We start from the raw sequence: 17,901 nt of genomic DNA on the forward strand, positions 1-17,901 counted from the left end.
ATTCCAGTGTTTAGATCTTGTCATTTGACTCACTAGGGTTTCGATTGATAGGCGTAACATTAATTATCAGTAATGATTAAAGTATATAAAAAATTATAATCATTCCAATGTGATGTTCCTGTGCCTTTGGATTAAAAATAATAAAAATGGTAATTTATTTATTATAGTTTTTAAGGAGATCAATGACAGCTGAACCTTAAAGTCTAGTTTTTTATTTATTAAATTAAATAATAATAGCAATAAAATTATTTAATAATAATAATTATAATTAATAATTAATATTTAGAATTTATCAACATCAGAAGAGCCCGAAAAATCATGGGATCATCCCTGGACAACCGATGAAATGAGATTGAAACAGGGAGAATGGAGTTTGGCTGGTGATGTTGGATTACTAAGACATCTTCAAGAATTTTCTGAAGTATTTATTAATTATTTAATATTTATTAATTATTATTGATTAACTTTAATGAGTTTATGTAATTTATCAACAGACATTGACATCTAGGGTCAAATGTACGGAAAAAAATCTCGATTTACTGTGCGGTGATTTAAATGAAACAACTGTGCTGATAGATAATGTCACAAATGCATCTCTTGCACTGGCCAATACTCAGTTTATAGAGAGTCGGGTCCACGATGATGATCCAGCTCTTGAACAGCAGGAGCGGAGCAAAAAGACTGAAGGTATTGATGCACAGAAGGAATTAAGTGAAGCTGAGATGATCGCTGCCGTGAGCGATAACATTCAAAGGGGCTTGCAGATAATGGACGACAAGTACGACAGGCTAGAAGTTGTCGCGAGCGATGATAGTGAGGATGACAATCAAGTGTCGGTACCGAGTTTTATATTGAGGCCAAAAGATCCTTACAGAGATCGACCGCTGCCTTACGTCATTGGCTCGGATAAATGGAAAGCTTCAAATAAAATAGGGTTGGAGTCAAGCAGCGAGTCTGAAGCACCTGATGACAATGAAGATGAAGATGATGAGGATGAGGATGAAAGCACTGAGGGTGATAAAATAACACATATCTTTAATTCAAACCAGCGTAATAATTTATTGGCAGCTAGATCTTCGTTGTCGTCAAGTGAATCCAGTGATTTTAATGATAAAAGTAATAATACAAATAAACTGGCCAGTGGTCCTAGTTCGACGACTGATAAAATGTACACGAGAAGTCAGGATACTCTCAATTCAACTTCGGAAATAGACACACCTATTGAAGTTAGAAGTAAGAGTTCTGGTCGAGATGCTCCTGGTTTTGCTGAAGAACTTGCCAAGAGATTAGGAAGTGTCTTGCCTGCTAGCAAACCTGATAACTCAAAAGCTGACCGCTCGTCTATCAATCGCTCTAGTGGTATTTTTAAATTAATTATTTATTTTATTTAAAATTAAAATATTTATCTGACAGTTTATTTTATAATTTAAGATGATTTGTTTGCTAATGAAGAGAAGAATGATGAAGATGTCTTCAATAATAAGAAAGACGACTTGTTTAGTGACGGTGGACTCTTTGATGACGATGTGCCGAACAGTTTATGGAACAACAAGCCCTTGAGACGTCAGCAATCGAATATCATTCCTGCTAGTATTGATTTACCACCTCCTATGAATTCTGTTGGTACGTATCAGCTCTTTTGTTAGTCCTCGTGACAGGAAATTTATTTTAAAATGTTAAATTTATTTGTAGAAGCTAAACCCAAGTCTTCAATTGACGACTTATTTGGCGACGTCGATTCTGATGATTCCGACGATATATTTGCGCCTAAAAGCTCCACCAAGAGTTCAGTTACTAAAGATGCTGATGGGACGAGTGATAAACCAAAGAATAAGTTTGCTGCTGGACACGCGACTGCTGAAAAAGTAGCGACGAGTACGCCGGAAATAAACAACAGCGTTCCTAATTTGTTTGATGACGACGAGGATGAGGACGACAGTTTATTCAGTTCTGCTAGAAATTCAGCGGTAGTCAAATCACCAGAGACTACAAAAAGTTCACCTAGAAACGTAAGTATTTTAATTTCTAGTATACCGACAACTTGATAAATTAATTGATCAATAAAATAAAATAACACTGAATTTAGCCGTCTAATAATTGTTGGATTTTTTTCAAAACGATAAATTATAAAAAAAAAATATTTGAAAAAATTACACCTACAGTTAATTAAATTTTCTACGTGTGCATATTTTTAGATTTTTTTTATTGTAATAAATCAGTTGAAAAAAAATTCAAAAATTGACAATTGTCTGCCATCTCCAGGATCATGATAAAATGAATTCTATAAAGTCTATTTTTTTTTTATTTAGCGTCCACGAGGAGTATTGATAAGTAAAGCAGATCTTCTGTCATCAAGTTTAGGTAGCAAAATATTCCAGCGTGCACGTCTGGATTCGTCTGAGTCATCTGAAAATGAGGAGAGTGTTAGATTTAAAGAAGAAGGAGATAAAATTGTATCAACAGTTAGTGCTAGCGGGAGTCGCAATAGTAGTAGTATAAATATAAGTAACAAAAGTAATGCTACTCAGTCGGGTGAAAATGATAAAAGTGCATCGACGTCCAGTGCGAGCACGACTATCGCAGGAAATCGGATTCATGTCAGAGAAAGTAGTGACAGCAGCGGAATTTCAGTCCCGCCACAAAGTATCAGCAGTAATCTGTCCACTAGTCTAGGTCTTGAGTAAGTTTTTTTTTTATTTAATTATAATCATAAATAATTTTTTAAATTACACACTTATTTATTTAACAATTAGTTTGTAAACGCTATCGCACAGTTATGGTTTAAAAAATTACATGCATTTTATTGTTAGAGTATTAATTTAACTCAGGAATTTATTTATAATTCTATATAATAACTACGATCCGTTATAATAAATATGACAAAGACAATCTCGTTAGCCATGAACAATCAACATCGATCCATTGCTTTGCTATGACGATCACGATATTATGCGGGACTATTCGAATACTTTTGTTTAGTTATATTAGTTGTGTATTTATGACTCACTCGGTTGCTCGCTCACTTACTTGCTTACTCAATTCAATACTTGTTAATAACTTTCAATAATACATTAAAACTCGCTGGACTGAAACCAACGATTCCATTAATTACAGTCAATCATAATTATTTATTTATTTAAATAATTTAGAGTTTACAGTTAATTGTAATTAAATTATTTAAAAATATTTCTAGAAGACCTCAGATGGAATCAACTCGTTTGACTTCCGAAGAATTATCCCGCGAAAGATTGACGAGCGATAGTCTTTTGAACCAACGAACGCGTCAGCGAGCTGATGCTGTTGCTGTTAATTCTGGACGTGATGTAATTATCAGTAATCCAGCGCCAGGAGTTAGTGTACAGGAAAATTTAAGTAGTAGAAGTAAAAATAATATTAATAGTAGCAGCAAAGAAGTGAATTTATTTGATGATGACGTATTTAGTCCACCGCCGTTATCTAAAAATGATATCAAGTCCAAGTCCAAAGTAATGTCACTTTTTGATGACTCTGATTCGGGAGAGGATCTATTTTCGAATACAAGCTCTGGCTCGCGTTCGCAAAAGAGTGCGGATATATTGGGTAATAGCAATAATTATTTAATAAACCAGAAACAAGAAGCCCAGGAAGTTAAATCGAAAGTGATAAAGCAAAAAAATAATTTGTTTGATGATCAGAAGACTGACGGTGACATCTTTGGTAGCGTAAACGTTCCGGACATTGACATTTTCGCGGGACAAAAATCTAAATCAAATTCACCAGCAGTGTCATCCGATCTACTGTCTAATAAGGCTGCAAGTGTAAATATCAGTGAGGAAATAGCACAGGTAAAATCACTGCCATCATTGCTGGGAAAAAAGTCTAGTAATGTCGGTAAAACTCTGAGTATTTTTGATGATAGTGATGAGGAAGACGACGACTTGTTTAGCACTAATACGAAAATAACGAAGAAACCTTCAAATATGTTTGATGGCGGTGGTGGAGGTGGTAAAGCTCATGGTGATGATGATGATCTTTTCCGAAAGTTAATTCAAAATAAAGACAGAGAGGAGGAGGCAGTTGAAGAGGCGGCGAGGCCGAAAAAAGATTCCGCGGCCGTGACGAGTGTGGAGGGAGAGAAGAAAAGTAAAGTGAAACTAGATGAGAAACAGAACAACAGTGACCAAGTACCGCCGTCAGTTGATGTTACTAAAGTAGATGGTAATTTACAGTCCCAGACCCGTAGACTTTTTGATGACTTTGCTGGCGAAGACAGCGACGACGAGGACAGTTTGTTTGGGAAAAAACCTGTTAAGTCTTCCGTTGTGTCAGGAGGTTTTGATATTTTGAAAGATAGTGTTGTAAATATTAAAGAAACTAAGATAACAAGTGTACAAAGTGCTGAGATAGATAAATATTGTGAAGATACTGATAGTGTTTCTACGACAGATGGTGGTATAATGTCGAGGATTAATCATAGCAAAGATACCGCGACCACGGGACCACCGAAAAGTTTGAAAATAAAATTGCCTATCCCTACTGGTATTGTTGATGATGACAATGACAATGACTCGGTGTCACCACCGCGTCGTGCGGTTTCGGGAAAAATAAAAGACCTTATGGGCAAAATGGGGGATTTAAAAATTTTATCCCCCACTGACACTCCTCTTGTGTGGAGGAAAGCTGCTGGTGATAAACAAGACTCGGAAAATGATAACACACCGGATCGTGATAGTGAAGATGGAAGTTCTATTAGTATACCGAGTACCAAATCACCAACAGTTGTGTCTGGTAAGAATTTAATTTTTTTTTTTTTTTTTTTTTTTTTTTTTTTAAATGAAAATAAAAAATAAAAATGTCTAAATTTTTATTTATTCTTTTAGATGAAAATATTTATAAAAAAGATGTGTCGCTGTCTCCGTCGATTGAGACAGAAACTGCAGTGAGTTTCGATGTTCCAGCGCAAGCGGAAACTCTTACAATTAAAGGTTCAAAGGTAAAAAAAATTTATTTAATTATTTAATTTAAATTTAAAATTGTTATAAATTACAGATTTTACAAAACCGTGCTCGAATTCCTGTGAAACGAAGACCTCAGAGTAGGCAAGCCCGTCAAACGGCACTCAGAACAAGTGGCCTAGATTTCGAAACAACTGATACGACTGATTCGTCCGGTGCATTTGATTCAAGCGATTTATCGAGTTCTAAGGCAGACACTAAAAACGATCGGGTGACAACGATACATACAAACGATGATAGTCGTGACGAAACTGTTGTAAAAAATAAGCACCAGTATCTCAATTTAACGGGAGACGATCGCTCAGAAATAAGTATCAGCAAAGACGGTTCGATAAGTACAACTAAAAATACATTACTGTCGCCATCAACTGACGAAGAGGATCTATTTGACGTACCACCTGATTTACCAGAAGATCCACCCAAAGAAGACAGTCTATTTGACGAGGCGCCCATTCTCTCGCCTGTTCAAGTACGCAGGTCGAAAAATCACTTTGAAAACCGTTATAAAGACGGCACTGCCACTTATGATAAATTAAAAGGTTCTATAAATAAATCTACGGAAAATCAACACCGGGATAGTGAAGAGTCTAGGAAGAGGGACAGAGAGACCGTTGATAAAGAAGATCGAGTACCGGTAGATCCACTGCATGATGATAATCACGATCCTCTGAAAGATCCGAGTCAACTGTTTGCATTCGTCACTAAAACTCCTTCACCGGAGAGAGGTCAGGGTTTGTTATTTGATGAAGATGACAGTTTATTTAGTACAACTGGTAAAAAAGAACCGTCAGTGACTAGTTCAACTACGACGACTTCTGGTGAGTCAACTAAAAAATCTGCATTGGATTTATTTGAAGATGACTCAGCGAGTGATTTATTTTCTGGTCCTTTTACAAAACCAGTTAAAAAACCGGTTAAAAGTGTTGGTGTTAAGAGCAGTTTGTTTAATGACTTAGACAGCGAGGATGACGAGACAGATGATTTATTTGCTTCTGCGTCTAGTAGGAAAAGTAATTTGAGTAAATCCGAGCTATCGGACACTGACATAAGCGCCGCGGGTACTGCATCAAAACACGACGGAATCGAGGATGATGATGAAGAAGAATTATTTTTTGATGCCAGTGAAAAACCTGACTCGAGCAAAGATCAGCCGTCAGCGGTGACGACACCAGCAGCAGCCACCGATGCTAAAAAAACAAAAAATAAATTAGGTGATATTTTTGGTGAGCAATCCAGCGGCGAAGATGATATTTTTTTTACCAAAAAGCCTATCGCTGTAAGTAAAGTCGGTTCCCTTTTTTCAAATGAAGGTGAAAGTGACGATGATTTGTTTTCAATAAAAAAACAACCGGCGCCAAGTGGAAGTGCGTCGCAGTCTGGAGAAAATTTAGCGCCGGTTAAAAAATCCGTTACGAGAGATTTAAAAAAAACAGCTGAAACTATTGTTGAAGATCCGCTCAGTATGCTTCACGATGATTGAATTGTTTGTGAACATGTTACAAACCCACACACTTAAATATATATATATATATAAAGTATCAGGTGTATTGTAAAAAAAATTACTTCTACCAGCATTGACATTGAATATTCATTTAAAATACTCTAACAATTGTTTTTTTTTTAAACATTATTTTTATTGTTATAATTATTTTGAAGCTTTAATTAAATTATATGCAAATACCTTTGAAATGAATTTAAATATAATATAAATAAATATAAGTATATACATATGTAAAAATAAATTTTATTTTTCAAGTTTAATCAATTCAGTCTCACTTGGTAAACTGTAATTACTTATACATTATGTATTTAAATAACAATTTTTATCATTGTTACCGTTAATTGGACGGTTACAAATAAATCATGTGCAAAATTGTTTTATTTGTAATTATAAGTAATTGTGCCATGTTATTGAGACCTGTTGTATGTATATAGACAATCTTTAATTGAAATAAAAATAACAACTTTAACAAACTTTTATATAAACTATTAATTCATTTTAAAATTGTCTGTCTTCATTTTTTAAAACTGTTTATTTTGTGTCATAGAAAAAAGTTCTAGAAGAGAACAGGTCACGGGCAATTCTTTCATAAGTTGCAATTTGAATGTACGGTTGTAATGAATATAAACATTCGAACTTAACATTGTAATGTTTTAGTTTTCAAGGCGGGAAATCTAAAATCAAAAATATGCTGGCTATTTTTCACTTCCCTTTTAATTTATTAACCTTTCGTTACTCACGTACCCTTTTTGCGAATGGCTAGTTGTTTACTGTAAATTATGATGATGGAATTAGTCGCGTAATGACAGATCGAGGGAATCGCTGCAGCTTTATGATTCATTCTAATTAATATTTATTTGTTTATGAAAATTAAAATAATTATGATTTTAAAGTGAAAGAGTTTATTGAAAACTTTTTTCTGTGATTATTTTTTTTTTAAGTTCTGAGTAAAAATTTCGGTCTAAGTTTTCAAATTTATACCGAGCCCTACCGATCAAGCTCAATTTTTTTCAGCTGCTAGATATTGACAAGCCGCGTCGAATGACACTTTGAGATCAAAATCGGTTCATCCGTTCAAAAGTTATAGTAATTCATTGTAATTCATAGTAATTCAAAAGTTATAGAAATTCGATTTTCGAAAATCGGACTGAAACCAATAACTTCCCGAATTTTTGAAAATTTTCAATTTTTTTAGCGGGAAGTTAAAAATATTTAGAAAAATATAATGAGTAACAATTAAAATTATTAAATTTTTTATTGGTAATAAAATAGTAATACATATTAAAAGTGAACTATTGGCCAGTGGTTTGTTTTGGTTTCCGGCAAGAATGAAAATTTTTAATTCTAATTCGATTCGACTTTAACTATCCAACAAGCTATTGTAACTTTTAATCGTTATAAATGCTTTAGTCATCGAAGGGTGATCGCGATATTGACCCCTGTATACTGTATACATAACAAAATTTATTCAATTCAAACTATATATATTTCTGTATACGTATATAATATGTATATATATATATTTAAACCGTTTATTGAACTTAGTAATAATATTCTATTATGGTTCACGTATTATAAACATTTTAAATAAATAAATTATTTAAATTTAAAAAAAAAATAGTAATATTCATAGACCGTAAAAATTGGAAGTGAATTCGGAGTGCAATTTCTCAATTGGAGAAGTCAATTAATTGATAATTGTCATGAATATATTTTTGTCATTTGATCTATTTGTATTCGTAAAAATAAATGTAAATTTTTTTTTATAATAAATTTTTCTTGTGTGAAATATCTAATTAATGAATTAAAAATAATTATCGGGTGAAGAAATTTTTTTGTAAGCAATAATTATTATTTTTATCATTGTATGAGTATGAGTATACGATGGAAAATTTACTCTAGTCTATTATTTGAATTGATTAATAATTAGTTCATAAGGTAGGTCTTGATGAAAGCGTTTCGTAGATATCGTGGAGTGGGGAATTAATTAAAAAATTAAGTGTTTAATATTTGAGTAATTGAATGGAAAATAGATCCTATAAATAATATTGGTTAATAAAAAGTTGTTAAATATATGATACAAATGTATTAATATGTATGGTTGATATTATGACCTTCAATATTTCGGATCATATCTACTGTTGAATGAGAATAATTAATAAGAACTATTAATACCGAGTCACAGTCTTCATTCGCACGTTGAACAAGACACTTCGGCCGCCTATAGTTCAGGCGAAACTGTTTTATTTTTTAAATAAATTATTGGATTTATTGGTCTTTAGTAATTAATAATATTACCTCAACAAAAATTAATTATTATTAGAGGTTTAATATAAGAAAGGGTACAAGTGGGGAGCTATTTGCTGATAAATTGTCATTTTTTTTATTTTTTAAATAACAATGTCAGCGGGTACTAGAGATAAATTAAATAATTTTGTTAGTGATACAACTAATGAAAAAAATTCAGATGATAAAAGTGAAATTACTGAATTTTTTGACGGTTGCAATGTACTTGTTACTGGAGGTTCGGGTTTCGTTGGTAAACTTCTTGTTGAAAAATTATTACGGTAAGTATTTAATTGTTAGTAAACATTTAAAATTTGATTAAGCTTTATTAATTTAAAAAAAAAATGATTAGAAATAAATAAATGATGATTTTTTTTATTGAAATTGGACAAAAAACGTGAGAATTAAAATTGTCAATCAAAGGGTAAAATAATAGTATAAGAATATTAAGGTGGCTTAAATAAATTAATATATTAGACGTAACTTATATAAGAATAGTTGTAATTAAAATTCGTTATTAGCTTTAGAACAATATATACAATCAAATGAGATGCATTATTCATAAAAATAGTTCATGCCTATGGATTTGTCTTGTTCGAGGCCTTGTTTTACGTCGCCGGAAATCACCCGTTGAATAGTGCAAAGACATATATTTACATGTCAAATATATATGTTTTCATATAATTGTATTGTTGTCATTAGCTAATAAGTGAAAAAATTTTGCGTTGTGGATTTGATTAAATAAATATTAATTTTTTTCAGATCCTGTAATGTCGCTAAAGTTTATCTTCTAATGAGAGCAAAAAAAGGAAAATCTTCGGAGCAACGTTACAAGGAACACTTTGAGGATGTTGTAAGTATTTTATTTTAAAATGGACTATAATAATAAAATAGATGAATTTATAATAATTATTTAAATTCAGGTGTACGATAGATTAAGAAAAGAAAAACCAGATTTTGCAAGCAAAGTTGTTATGGTTGAAGGTGGATTAGAAGATAGTGGACTAATATTATCGTCTGAAAGTCGTGATTTGCTGAGAGACTCACACGTTATTTTTCATGGGGCTGCAACTGTACGTTTTGATGATAAGTTAAGATTTGCTGTCAATATAAATGTTCGAGGAACTAAAGAAATTTTATTGTATGCCAGAGAAATGCCTAATCTCAAGGTAATTATTAAGTATTAAATAGGGGTGTGCAAGCAGTTCTAACTTACGAATTATTCGTATCAAATCGAATCGAATGATTCGAGAATTTACTAAGTATTTGTAAATTTACGTATCATTCAAAACTTTTTGAGTTATTCGTAATTTCTTTAAAATTTTCTTTTAAATGACTTAAAATTGTAATATTTTTCTTAATAATTCAAATTTTTGTCAGAGGTAAATAGAGCTCAGACACGAGCCTATGTAAATTTTCAAATTATTCGATTTGAATACTCACTGATTTGCAGCACTTTTCACTGATTTATTTTAAGAGAGTATATTTTATTCAATTTAATTTGTACACGATTCGCACATAGCTAGTATCTAATTATTTATTAATAATTAAATGAAATTAAATGAAAATCGTATGTAGGCAATTGTTCATATTGGAACGGCATTTTCGAATTGTGTGAAAAAATTTATCGATGAAGTATATTATGATTGTCCTATTGAAAGTGATAAATTATTGACATTGATCGACATACTCGACGACGAAGCGCTGGAATATGTAACTCCAAAGTATATGTTACTTATTACATTGTTTGTTTGTTTTATTTTAAATATTGATATTATTAACGTTAACTTTATTATTTGTTTATACAGGATCATAGGAAAATGGCCAAACACATACGCGTTTACAAAAACTTTGGCTGAAGATGTTGTGCTAAAATGCGGTAAAGGATTACCTATTTGTATTGTTCGTCCTTCGATAATGATTGGAACGTACAAAGAGCCTGTTGAGGGGTGGATTAATAATCTTTATGGTCCCACTGGAGTTGTTGTTGGTGCTGGTATGGGCTTATTACGTTCATTGCATTGTGAGCATTCGAATATAGCTGATATGATACCTGCTGATTATGTTATTAATAATATCATCGCTGCCGCATGGGATATTGGAACAACAAAGTAAATGTTTAATTATTTAAATATTCATTTTTAAACTCGAAAAATCCTAGTAAATATTCAAACATAATTTGTTTATTTTTTCTGTGCATGAGAGCGAAATTCATAAAATTTTTGCGTTTGAGCAAAGTCTGTATAATAATGCACTTAAATAATAAAATTAAATGATTATTAGAACGCGAAAATCGGTGAAAGCTTTGACACCTGGTAAAACTGATGGAAACGAGTCGGACTTAAATAAAAATAGTGATGAAGATGATGAGAACCCGCCGATATATAATTGTGTTTCTTCAGTACAAAACCCAACAACGTGGGGCGAGTTTATGAAGTATACTGAAACATATGGTACAAAAATTCCGTCTAAAAAAGTCCTCTGGTACTACGGCCTCACTCTCAACAGCAATCTTTGGATACACAATATTTATATATATCTATTTCATTTATTTCCCGCTGTGATTATTGACATCGTTGCAAGATTAGCTGGCCGTAAACCAATGTATTAAAAATTATCTTACTAAGTTTTATGAAAATAATTCATTAATATTTTTTCTTAATCATATCATTTTCTTTTTTTTTATATTCAACCAGATTATTGAATGCGTATAAAAAAATTCATAAATTCAGTGGAGTTATATCGTATTTCTGTACTCAGCAATGGAAATTCCGTAACGACAATGTGATTAAATTGTGGAATAAATTAAATCCAACCGACCGTAAGATTTTTTATTTCCATGTCGGTGAATTTAGCTGGGAAGATGTTTTGAGTAAAAATATTATGGGGGTAAGATTATTTTTACTCAACGATCCAATCGATACTATCGAAGACAGTAAAAAAAGATATGTCGCGTAAGTTCGATTATTTTATATATAAATTTAATCTGAGTAACTTTCGCCTGTCAGAGCACTATTCTGCTTTAACAAAATAATACTAAAGGCTATTCTCATACAGTGCCCCCACTTTTTAAAAATTTTCGAAGACTTTCAATTGTTAAAAGCGTATAAAAATTTTATCAATTGATTAAAAAAAAAGTTAAAGTATTAATTGAAAGAAAAGGAACTTAGTAGTAATTTTGCCGAAATTGGGAGAATTTAAAAATTTTGTAGGCTACAATTTACTTAACAAATTTTGTTTAACTCCTAATTGATGTTAACTGTAATTAATTTTTTAGAAAGGTGAATACAGTTATAACAGTTGAAAGTCATTGCATATCTTTAAAGGGAGGCAATCTAAGAATATCCTTAAATATAACAGATACTTTTTTTTTTCCAATACGCGTAATAAATAATTTTTTAATCCGAAGATTCATGATTTTATGATACAAAGTAAGTTTTAATATTTTTCTATAGGTTCAAAATTATTTTGATATGACCAAAGTTACTCAGGGTGACAGTGATAAAAATAGTAATTACATTAATATTTAAAATTTTTATATTGTTTTTTATTACAGGTTAAAAGTTGCTCATTATACTGTTGTAACGATGGTACTTTTATTATTGTTATGGCTAACGTGGACATTCCTTAGTATAATCTATTCAATGGTATTTTGATTTTTAAAATTCATACTAATTATTACAACAATTCATCAACAATTAATTAATTACATTTACATCTGTTTATTTTCATAATAATTGTTTTTATTCATATTGAATTTAATAAATTATTGTTTAAAATTTTACAAAATTAATTATTATCTATCACTACAAATTATAACTTTCAAATTTTTTGCTACTAAAAATGTCGGGCGTCTGATAATTTATAAATTAATAACAAACTATATCTTTTTAAAAAAAAACTATTATACAAAATGATACTAAAGTTAGCTGACGTTTGATAATTTTTGGATTTTTTTAAAAACGATACATTTAAAAAAATAATTTTTGGCACCTGTAGTTTTTTAAATTTTCTACAGGTGCATTTTTGCTTTTTTTTTTTTTTTTTTTTGGTAATTAATTTGTTGATAAAAAATAAAAAATGAAAATGTTTAATTGTCTGCTAACTTCAGGATCATCGACTTCAGAATCATTAATACAAATACGTACGTAAAAATATTTAAAAGTCCTTGGTATAAATTTATCATAAATATTTTAAATTTAATTCATTTATTTTAAAAATAAATAAAATAAAATTTCTTCTCAAGTCTCTACGCTGCTATTTATCATGAGAAATTACCGACCGCGCATTTTAAAAATAAAAGTTTCCACCGCTGCCGGGAGGTGGCGCCAAAAGTATGCGTAGAGATTTGAATATCCACTAGCGTCAGTGTTCAACGGACGCCTGAATGATGTAGACGAACCCGACAATTCACCCATTAATCTTTTCATTTATTATCAATATTAATTAATTTATTAAATCAGTCGATCAATCATAATAATACTACTGGTAAGAAATAAAATGTTTGTTGAATAATTAATTAATAAATATAATTTATCAAGTGACTTTAATTGAATTTAAAGTTTACACTTGCAAATTTTTCTACCGCAGCCATTTTTTTAAGCTTTTGTTCATGAGCTTTTGCTGATTACTTTTTAAATTTTAAAATGGCGGCTCAAAAAAAAATTAATATTGCGTTAATTTATTCATAAATAATTTTTAATACCTAGCAATTATTTATATAAATCAATAAAATAAAATTAATTATTATTATTTTTAAAGACAACACAATTTAAAATTTTTAATTAAAAATTTGTGCGTTGTCATTAAGTAAAAATCGCAGGAAAAATATTTGAATTTGAATTTATAGAAACCGGAGGTTCAGATTGACGAGGTTAAGGACAATTGATTAGTTGAGATGATAAAGGGAAGTAATAATGATATGAATTAATTTTTAAGGTAAATAGGGAGGGGGAAAGAGGGGGGGGGTTAATAGGAGGAAGTGGCGCTTAAATTTTTAAATAAAATAGACATGTATGTACTAGAGTAATTCAAGTTAGGAGATAGAACAGCTTGTGATTCGAAGTGAAGGACTGAGAGAGGCGGATAAGCTCGATCGTGTGGGCTGCGCTTGTATCACGAGCTCGATACGAGTAGTGTACGAGTGGAGTAGCTTGAGTGGTGGTTCTACTCGCATCGGCGCGAGGAGAGAACCCGCAACCCGCGGTTTCAACAACTCGGTGTCTCAGAGTCTCTGCGAGCCAGTGTACGCCCGGCTGCCGACACGAGCGGATGGTGCACATGTTCTTTCTATTTAAAAAACATTCCCAGTACGATTTTCCCAATACTATAAAACCTCCTGCTCGTCGTTATCATTTAAATTATTTACTTTTTAGTACACCGATAAACTACAGTAGTGTCAGCAAGAACAGTTTTTGAAAAAGGGTGGACAGAAATTTTTTTTTAGTTCAATTTATTTTAAATCACGCGGTGGCATTTTGAATACACAATATAATTTTTTAAATTTTTATATTATTTGTATATTAAAATTTAAATAGTATTTTTAAAAAATTTTTAGGATTTGAATGACGTGAGCCGGCTACTGAGACGCCTGTCTTGGTTGTGATTGTAAAGAGCGGGAGTGAGATTTAAATTTGAACGTCAGTGAGCTTTAAAAAAAATATATATACACATAGATATATAATAAAAGTAAAGAAGTAATTAGACATTGTGATCGTTGTACTGGCAAACTTACGTCATGGTCCTTTTAACGCGGCACCCTGGAGCGCGAAACGTCCACCGGTTGCCATAGTACCGCGTGGCTTCGATCAGCTGATCGTAACTTTGCCGCAGTTTATTCTTCTACTGCTCCAATTTGTCTGAGCACAACAGACAGTCAGTTTATCACGTGAGGTTATTTTAACTCAGTGTTTGTGTCTACAGTCATAGAGCATTTTTAAATTCTATTAATAGATAAATAGACGGAATAATTGATACAGACTATTAAGATAATTGAGAGAAATAAACTTTATGGGCAGATGACATTGTGAGTGCTTATGGGGATTTAAATATTTAAAAATAAACATTGCCTTGATTGGTTGTTTTACTTTTATTATCAGTGTAGAGTTTATTGTTTTATATTGATATTGATACTGATACTAATATTAATATTAATATTGTAATTCCAATTATGAAAATGATCTGTCGACACATATGACAATTAAGCGTAATCTATTCGCGTCGTCTGCGTCGCACGTGATCGCGAGTGAGTGACCTCTGAATTTATCAAGTGGAGAATTTCATCGGGCTGTTGAGAGTTCATCGATCGCTCTCAACTCACTCATACATTTGTCATATTATTATTTTCTATCTATTTATTATTAATTATTTAATTCCGCTCTTTTTATCTTTCGCTATTTTCCTCCCCCTCTCAGTCACAATTTGTCGCTTTATTTTTCGTACCGCGTTATCGAGCCCGCAGCTTCCAGTTAATCCCCGGAAATGTATTTTACTTTGGTGACAACCGCAGACAATAATACTATTCGCGGATTAAATATTTACTCACCAAACAAATCGATTTGATCGGTTATGTATTTAACGATAAAATGTTTCATTAAATTATTGATGATAAAATGCAAAAGAACTATGATCGATACTCGGACAATCGCAAAAGCTCTATGACAAAGCATTTTTTTTTCTGTTATTTTATATTTTTTAATTGCTGTTACTATTAGTATTATTATTGATATAATAACTCATTAAAATATTTTATAATCAATGACATTTATTTATCCAACATCGCGATAATTAACAACGTGACTAAAATCGCGGCGAACTATTTAACAAAACGCGAGTGAGTTAATAAATAAATACTATTTAAATTGTGTAATTAAATGTTACTTTAGTGTTACTATTAATTATTAATTTAAATTAACAGTAAAATAATAATAAATGAACATGTTGATATTAGTAGTGGAGGCTTACCGAATTAGTGGTTTTAAAATTTTCTTGGTAATATAAAGTGCCGCGTGGTTTTATTACTTTGTGCAGAATAAACCCGGGGTTTATTTACCGTACGTACTCATCCGCGAAATAATACTGTGATAGGAGTTTTATTGTACGTCAATGAGGATCTGAGTTGTCAAGCTGATGGATTAGTTTGACAGATCACGGAGCTTTTTATTTCAAGTCTACTTTGAGTAAGTTTTTTTTTATTCTATTATTTATTTATGTGTGTAAATGTAGCAGACATACGGTAATTTTTTAATGATATATAAAAAAATTAAATAATTAAAACAATAAAATTTTTAAAAAATGCATGTACTGAAATTTGAATTTTCTAAACATGCATTTTTTTATTTTTAGTTTCTAAACATTTTAATTCATCACTTCAAAGTTTTAAGAATTGTCAGATGTCCGCTAACTTTACTATCGTTATTTATTATATTTATAATATCGGCGAAAAGTGATAGTTGATGATAAATATTATCACGTATTTGATATCATTTGCATGATAAATTTATGTTTATTAATATTAATGATGCGTTTTAATTTTTTTGCTGATCGTACGTGTGTACAGAGTGTGTGGGGTACGTAAGTAGTAATGACGATAAAACGATAAACGTGCAATTGCTTGGACGTAAACACGTGCAGGGTATTGATGCATCAAGTGTCGCGCGCCACTAACCGCAATCGATAATAAACAAACGAGTTTTACATGTACTCATATATATTTCAATGTATGGGTTGTAGATTATGATTTATGTGTGATATCATTAAGCCTGCATGATAAAAATCGGACATGAGAAAATTTTGTCTAAGTTGTAAAACTAGTTTTGGTGTTACGCCTACATTTCATCGAATTAACATTTTCCGTGACATTTTAAGGCGTGGTTATTTTACATATATTTTTTATAAAATTAATGTGTCCTTAATGTAAAGTTTATATGATTGAATGGAGCAGAGATCAGACAAATTTAAAATTATAAATAAATAGAGTAAATAATTTTAAAAATAATATTTGAAAAAAATGCACTTATTTTATTTCAAAATTTTTTAAAAATTTGTTTCATTAATTATTTACGCTATTTATTAATTATTTTAAATTCATTTAATATCTGCTGTATTCACACTCATGAAATTTATGAGATTGCTAGAATGTCTCTTTTGAATTTTTTAGTAAAGTTTTAGTTCATTATATTGTTTAAAAAAGGGTCAAACGGAAGAAAATCGCGAGTCTACTGTAATAAAATTAAATGTCAAGTATCATATTAAAGTTTATAATAGATAGTCTTGTAATATTTTTTTATAACGCGGTTTTGTTGATTATTTTTTTTTTTTTTTTATAAAAATACATTTAAAAAAAACTAAGTACAGAATTAGTTATAAATAAATGTATTAAAAAATAGTTAGAAAAATTCTGAACATAAATTTTATTGGTAAAATTTTTTGTTAATGAAATTATTTTAAAAATAAAAAATTTATTTAAATTGGATTTGAATATACGGCTCTTAGTTAATCAATTACTCATACACGAAGTGAAAAATAATATTGTCGTATTGAATGTTAAAGCGAAGAGATAAATTACAAATGAATGACCGTAAATTTTTTTTAATCAATTGAATTTTTGCAAGTAATAATAATGTCTCAAGTCAAAATGAAAAAATGCCAGTCATTTGTTACCGTGACAGTAATAATTTAAATCCATCAGAGAAAATAAATTTTTTAATTGATTATAAAATACAGAGCGTGCGTATATATTTATCAACACCGTATAATATTGTACACCTTGAACACGAAGCGGAGAGGTTGAGCTTTATTATCAAATTTTTTAAATCACGCGCTTCATTCACATTGTCGTGTTTTTTTTTACATCGTACTAATACGTTATGGAAAGCACATTAATAGAAAGAGGAAACACTAATACGTATTATTACTATAAAAAAAAAGTCCAATAAAAAAATCATATTGTGGACGTCCTCTGTTCTATGGTTCATAAATTATCTATGAACAAGATATATAAAGAACTACTTAATGAAACGACCCAAGTTTTTTTTTATAACAGTCTCTTATTTGAATTAAAAAAAAATCACCTGCATTATTTAACACTTATGTCAGAAGACCGACTTCCACTTCCGTAGA

At 30.7% G+C, this 17,901-nt stretch overlaps 3 protein-coding genes across 5 annotated transcripts in view; all 3 read left to right on the forward strand.

Moving 5' to 3' along the window:
* The first annotated feature begins 12 nt into the window (after window positions 1-12).
* LOC103580118 (WASH complex subunit 2) lies at window positions 13-7,345 on the forward strand. 2 transcript variants are annotated; one of them, XM_008561764.3, is made up of 9 exons: window positions 13-149; window positions 287-421; window positions 495-1,359; window positions 1,432-1,623; window positions 1,693-2,009; window positions 2,310-2,680; window positions 3,194-4,767; window positions 4,860-4,972; window positions 5,029-7,345. In XM_008561764.3, the coding sequence occupies exons 1-9, from the start codon at window positions 147-149 to the stop codon at window positions 6,472-6,474; spliced, it is 5,016 nt and encodes a 1,671-aa protein (XP_008559986.1). In that variant the 5' UTR covers window positions 13-146; the 3' UTR covers window positions 6,475-7,345. The 2 variants fall into 2 exon arrangements, with proteins under 2 accessions (XP_008559986.1, XP_008559987.1); XM_008561765.3 differs by having other exon boundaries at window positions 3,197-4,767.
* A 1,222-nt stretch (window positions 7,346-8,567) lies between these two features.
* On the forward strand, window positions 8,568-12,558 carry LOC103580117 (fatty acyl-CoA reductase wat). The gene is made up of 8 exons (XM_008561763.2): window positions 8,568-9,062; window positions 9,544-9,634; window positions 9,705-9,950; window positions 10,360-10,505; window positions 10,590-10,892; window positions 11,065-11,385; window positions 11,478-11,735; window positions 12,338-12,558. Exons 1-8 carry the CDS (start codon window positions 8,896-8,898, stop codon window positions 12,435-12,437), a joined length of 1,632 nt encoding a protein of 543 aa, XP_008559985.1. The 5' UTR covers window positions 8,568-8,895; the 3' UTR covers window positions 12,438-12,558.
* A 627-nt stretch (window positions 12,559-13,185) lies between these two features.
* Window positions 13,186-17,901, forward strand: part of LOC103580116 (Krueppel-like factor 3) — a 193,540-nt gene continuing 188,824 nt past the window's right edge. The window contains exons 1-2 of one of the 2 annotated variants that reach the window (XM_008561759.3): window positions 13,186-13,269; window positions 15,698-15,959. The gene's annotated coding sequence lies outside the window, so the exon portion shown is untranslated. Of the gene's footprint in view, window positions 13,270-14,038; window positions 15,960-17,901 lie in introns of those variants that run through there. The other variant, XM_008561761.3, reaches the window with a different exon arrangement.

Source organism: Microplitis demolitor, chromosome 1 (genome assembly GCF_026212275.2).
Source record: "Microplitis demolitor isolate Queensland-Clemson2020A chromosome 1, iyMicDemo2.1a, whole genome shotgun sequence".
Taxonomy (NCBI): Eukaryota; Metazoa; Arthropoda; class Insecta; order Hymenoptera; family Braconidae; genus Microplitis; species Microplitis demolitor.

Excerpts from the sequence above, each read along its gene's own strand:
- LOC103580118 (XM_008561764.3), top strand. Across the intron at positions 1,360-1,431 it reads GTCTATCAATCGCTCTAGTG|ATGATTTGTTTGCTAATGAA; the intron begins GTATTTTTAAAT and ends TTATAATTTAAG. Across the intron at positions 1,624-1,692 it reads ACCTCCTATGAATTCTGTTG|AAGCTAAACCCAAGTCTTCA; the intron begins GTACGTATCAGC and ends ATTTATTTGTAG.
- LOC103580117 (XM_008561763.2), top strand. The coding sequence starts at position 8,896 with ATGTCAGCGGGTACTAGAGATAAATTAAATAATTTTGTTAGTGATACA. Across the intron at positions 9,951-10,359 it reads GAGAAATGCCTAATCTCAAG|GCAATTGTTCATATTGGAAC; the intron begins GTAATTATTAAG and ends AATCGTATGTAG. Across the intron at positions 11,386-11,477 it reads TTAGCTGGCCGTAAACCAAT|ATTATTGAATGCGTATAAAA; the intron begins GTATTAAAAATT and ends ATATTCAACCAG.